At 51.1% G+C, this 5,549-nt stretch overlaps 2 protein-coding genes across 2 annotated transcripts; both read left to right on the top strand.

The window, feature by feature from the left end:
* Positions 1 to 84: 84 nt before the first annotated feature.
* Positions 85 to 2,936, top strand: Pmar_PMAR028422 (hypothetical protein; the record flags this gene model as incomplete). Its single annotated transcript, XM_002776017.1, has 1 exon — positions 85 to 2,936. A coding segment is annotated over one exon (2,852 nt), but the record flags the coding sequence as incomplete, so codon positions are not given.
* A 608-nt stretch (positions 2,937 to 3,544) lies between these two features.
* Positions 3,545 to 4,523, top strand: Pmar_PMAR028421 (retrovirus polyprotein, putative; the record flags this gene model as incomplete). The annotated part of the gene is made up of 1 exon (XM_002776016.1): positions 3,545 to 4,523. A coding segment is annotated over one exon (979 nt), but the record flags the coding sequence as incomplete, so codon positions are not given.
* Between the last annotated feature and the right edge of the window lie 1,026 nt (positions 4,524 to 5,549).

Raw genomic sequence — 5,549 nt, 5'->3', positions numbered from 1 at the left:
CCGACGTGCACAACAATGGGCATATCAAGCTACTGCCCCCCATTCTGGTTCTTTTAATGGCGGTCCTTCTGAGTCCTACGTCAGTTTCAAGAATGACATGTTCCGCATGAAGCTGGTCCACAACTTCGATACGATGGCTTTCTATTACTATACTCTCCGCTACCTGGGTGGGGTCGCCTTGCGTGAGGTACAGAAAGTTCTCGCGATACCAACAGACGCCTGCTCTCTCCCAGTTGACCGTATCTGGGAGCGTCTGGACGCACTCTACTTGAACTCCACTGCAATTCGTACTGTCATCACAACCTACTCTGAACAACGTCAAGGACCTTCTGAGCCTATCGACGACTTCCTCACGAGGTTCGAATACACTCTCATCGACTATGAAGCGACTGTTGGTGTAGACCTCACTGATGACCAGAAGATAGGTCAGCTCTTGTCAGCTGTTCAGCCTGTTCTGCGTGACGAGCTCACCATGCGCCGGGACACTACTAGCATGTCTTATGCTATCTTTCGCAGCGCTGTTCAGTCCATCGGCAGAGTCCTCCACAAGCGCCAACCGCAGGCATCTGATCCTTCTTCCATTTCGACGACGGTAACCTCGACCACTATTCCTGTTGATCCCTTCGGCCCTACAAACTTCCAAGCCACCTCTTCTACCACTGATCGACTACACAAGAGGACTGGAAGATCACAGGGGTGCTTCCGCTGCTACAGGCATGGTCATCGAGCGGCCGACTGCAAAGCTCCAGAACCTGCGCAAAAAGGTAACCGTTGCTTGATCTGTGGCAGCACGAAGCATAAGTCAAAAGCATGCGCTCGCAGTATCTGCCTAAGCACTCAACCGTCAACTACGGTCCTTCGTGCGAGTGCCCTCCCCGACGACTCGGACCCTGTTGAGCCCATTGAACTCGATTGCAGCGTTGCGCATGCTGCCCATCTCCATGCGCCTGCCTCGCAATACACGGCAACTGCAACCTGCCTCCAGTTGGCTCCGCCCGAACCTCGTCTCGACGTCTCCATCGGAAAGACTACGGCCCCGACGCGCCCTACTATATCTGCTCTGCTCGACACTGGTGCCACTACAGGCCTGATCTCACGCTCCTATGTCGATAAGCTCCTGTCTAAGCGCATCATCGGAGGGGACCGGTTGACAACTATTGAACCGGTCGTGATCACGTATGGTAATGGGTCCCAAGCCCAGACGAGCACTGAGCTCTGCTTACCTATAACCATCTCACCGCAGGGGAAGCTTCGTCTCATCCACCTCCTGGTCGTTCCTGGTATGAAGCCATCTTTGGTCTTTGGTCGTTCTGTGTTGAAGCAACTACAAGTCACTCTCCGTTATTCCCCTGTGTTACCTGTGGATACTTCTCCTTCGACCTCGGATGACACACACTCCACAACTGCCTCCCTGGACGCACCAGATGCCGATACCTCTTCTCCGCAAGCCCTACCCCCTCACATCACGCACTTCCGTGCTAGTGTTGCGCTCCCTTCCTGGGTTCGCTTAGACCCTGCGCTACAGGTCCAGGAAGTACTCGACTCTACCGACTGGTTGGTTGTTGCCTGCGTCTCGGACGGTACTTCTCAGTACATCTGGTGTGACATCGATGACATCCAGGTACCGAATATGCCTGTTCTTCGAGAACACCCGAAGCTCACGTCCGCACCTGCGGCCGTGAAGGCCGAAGCGGTTCGCTTTGTCGACGATATGCTTTCGGTCGGCAAAATCTCGCTTCCTCCCCCGGGCTTACACGTCCGTGCTATCACCAACTACTATCCTGTCGTCGGCAAGCGTATTCGCCCGGTTTTCCCGTCGTTGCAGGTGAACTATGGCTTGAACCGGCTGCTCCGTACTATTCGGTTCCGACAGTCACCTTTGGCCGAATTAAAAACTGCTTTGCGGGGGTGCGTCCACGCTATCTCTATGGACGTTCAAGACGCCTTTATGCAACTCCGTGTGGGAGTTGAGCTACAGAGATTTCTTGGACTCTACCATAGAGACAGCACTTTCGTTTTTACTAGAGTCCCGTACGGCTTAGCTATCTCGCCACATATCCTCGAGGTGGCAGTACGGTATGTCGTTCGGCATCTTGTAATGGAGGGGGTGCTCTCGAACTGCCAGGTCACTGTCCTACACTACATGGATGATGTCTTTCTCCTGTCTACGAGATCACTAACGCCGAATGAGGTATCGGCCCTTACTGGTAGAGTTGTTGACCTGTTCGCCCGCTACTCGCTGCCTATGTCACCCAAGAAAACCATCGTGCTGTTCGACACCGCTAAAGTGAATGCTCTTGGCCTAGAATATGTCGACAATGGTACGTACGTCCGCTTTCCTTTGCCTCGCTGGCAAGCCCTATTCCATATTACCACCGATCGTTTGTGGACGTATCGCACTGTTCTGTCTCATCTCGGCATGTTGACTGCTGAGTCTGACGTGTTACCTGAACATTGTCTGGAACAGCGTAATCTACTACAAGGGTTATTGACTTCCGAGCGGCATCGCATGCAAAGGGCGTGGAATGATGCTGTTAGCCCTGCCCTTTGCGACTTGCTTTGCGAATGGCTCACTACTTACGCTGTCTACACCGAACCCCCTCTTCTCTACCGGTTCATCGATGCTACTCTGCCCATAACTGTTTACACTGATGCGAGCCAGTATGCCTTAGCTTACAAAGTCTACCAGAATGGTCATCTCATCCTACAGGGACAGCGCATTCTACGACGCCGCACTGAACGAGCCTTACATGCGAATGTGTTGGAACTGTATGCCGTGTACTTTGCCTTGTCACGCCTCATCCTTCATGAGAGCCTAGCTAAGTCCCGCTTCGCGCATCTGACGCTGTTCACAGACAACAAGACTGCACTCTCTTGTCTACGTACTCTTCGTACGAAATCTACAAACCCGATTGGACAACAGGCCTTTCTACAACGTAAGCTAGGACAATGCATAGAGTTGGTAGGTTTGGCACGGTTCAACACTATCCATTTCGACTACGTCGACACCAAGGCCAACCTGCTACGATTCTGCTACGCGCTCAGGTCTAACCGAACGACTGCTTGACCGCTGCGATAATCCGCTTTCCGCGTCTTCTAGATCTAGGCGGGAACAGACTACCACTGCTCAGGGAATAGGTGCTAAGTCGTTGGTACAACGAGCTGCTATTCTACAAGTTCTACCAACACCTTGGCTGGCTACAGATCTTGTTTCTGCTATACAGGACTATCGGCGCCTGCGCCGATTGTTCTTGGCATTCCGACATACAGACACCCATTCTGAGCTGCCAGCTGATCTCTGCTTCTTCAGAGCTCGTCAGCGTGGTTCGGCACGGTTGACTGAGTATGTTGAGTATCTATCCAACCCCGACCGTACCCGTAATTCCTCCCTGAGTTCTGCTACCCAGCATATGGAGGTTAGTCCATCCGGTTTACTCCTGCGACATGTACTCTACGACGTCTATGGCCAGATCGTCCCCCAAGTGGTCCTACATGATGTTGATCATAGGGAGCTCATTCACGATATTATCCATCACTTCCACAGTGTTGGTGGTCACCCTGGTATAAAGGCTACGCGACATCTAGTCGAACGGTACTTTTGGTCTCCAAAGCTGCGACACGCTGTTCGACGATACGTCAAGCAGTGCCAGCCATGCCTCTTGACCCACCGAACCCGTGCCTGGCATGAACCTAGTACTTACCCGGCTCCGTCGAGACCTTTTCAGACCCTAGGTCTGGACCTTACTGGTCCGTACCACACAGCTGTCTGGCATACTGCTACTTTTAAGGTTGTCCTCACCGCTACTGATCTCCTCACGAAGTACTCCGTCCTGATTCCGTTATCCAACGGCACTTTGCCCGAAGTTCTACACGGGTTACGAAGCATAACTTGGTCGTATGGAGTTCCATCCACTATTGTGTGTGACAACGCAAAGGTTTTTACCAGCCCTACCTTCGTCCGCTTTTTGCAGGAGTATGGGATACAAGTATACCATACTCCACCATTGTCCCCGTTTTATGGTGGATGGTTTGAGAGAGTACATCGCACGATGGGTATGGTGCTCCGTCGCTTGCTACTATCGCGTCCTACCGATTGGCTGACCCTTTTACCCGAGACACAGTGGATCTTGAATCATGTCCGCCAAGACGAGTATGGTGCGTCTCCTCATGAACTCCTCTTTGGTTACTCTGACAACTTACATTTTCTACATGCCGCTCTTGACTCTACTGAGGACCTAACACCTTCTGATGCTGTTGAGAGACACTTACAAGGTCATCGTCTCTTACTCAGAGAGTTTAATCGGTTATGGGAAGAGCAACATACTGCCACGCGTCTTGCTCTCCGCCGCCGTGCTACGCTTAGTCCCCCACTTTGTCAGGGAGATGTGGTTTATCGATTTCGGCCGGTTACTTACAAGTTAACTACCGGTTGGGACGGTCCGTACACAGTTATGGAACGACTTACTGATGTCGTCTACTTGATTCAGGATTCTCGTGATCCTTCTCGCACGCATCGGGAACATGTTCACAACCTGTACTTAGTTCCTGCGATGGTCGACGTTCCCCAATCCACCAGTGACCCTGCTGCCGCATTATCGCTGCCTACGGTGTCTCCTGCCAGTACTAGTTTGAAAACCTCCACGAACTGCCTGCCCCAAGCAGGACAACCTCAAGGTCAACGAGACTGTTATTTTTGAAAAAGGAGGGGTTGGTTATGTCGGTCAGATTATCTCTATCACACCTACTCACTATTTGATACACCTCTTGGATGCTGGTACTGATGGTTCTTGGCGACTCAAGTGGGTTGATAGCTCCACGGGGCAAACATGGTTGACAGATTCGCAACCTATCGCTCAACCGGAGGGTGATATTATTGAGGTCCCGTTCACTGTGAAGCTTACAAGATTTACTTTGACCCCCAGTCGTAACACCACTCGTAGTTCCAGTGCTTTGCTAAAGCTATTCAACTATAACAAACACTAATTCTTTTTTTTTCTGTGTAAACATCCGATTTTATAACTGTAAATCCTTCATTATCCTTCGATAGAAACATGCACATGATGATGATCTGTTTATAAAGCAATTGTGTTGTGACCACCCGATACATTTCAAAGGGGTGGGAATGTTGTAAGGGCACATCTGAACCGTGATCTGTACGTCACCTGTCATAAGTCACATGCACGCGTCTTACCTAAAATGACGTGCGCTATTTATATGAGACGCGACAGATGAGACGAGACAGATGTTGCTCGAGATACCTCAAGGATTTTATTCCGTTCGACGGTTTTTACCTATCTGGTGTCACCTACACTTCTATGTTGGGTTCTACAGTCCCCTTACACTGTGGAGCATTCTCCTTGCACTTCCTCTCGTAGTCGAGTTTCCTGTAGGGCGATTATTGGGACATCACTCCCGATCGCCTTCAAGGACTCAACGACTGCCAAGTTGTTGGCGTATCCTAATAGAGAACATACGCTCCAGGTGTACATGTGTATCACACTGGGGTCTACGGGAGTACGACCTGGTGGATCCACCACTATGAACCACTA

The sequence above is a fragment of the Perkinsus marinus genome, assembly GCF_000006405.1.
Source record: "Perkinsus marinus ATCC 50983 genomic scaffold scf_1104296954838, whole genome shotgun sequence".
NCBI lineage: Eukaryota > Perkinsozoa > Perkinsida > Perkinsidae > Perkinsus > Perkinsus marinus.
Note: the sequence above shows the minus strand (reverse complement) of the source record. Positions and strands in the feature narration are given on the sequence as shown.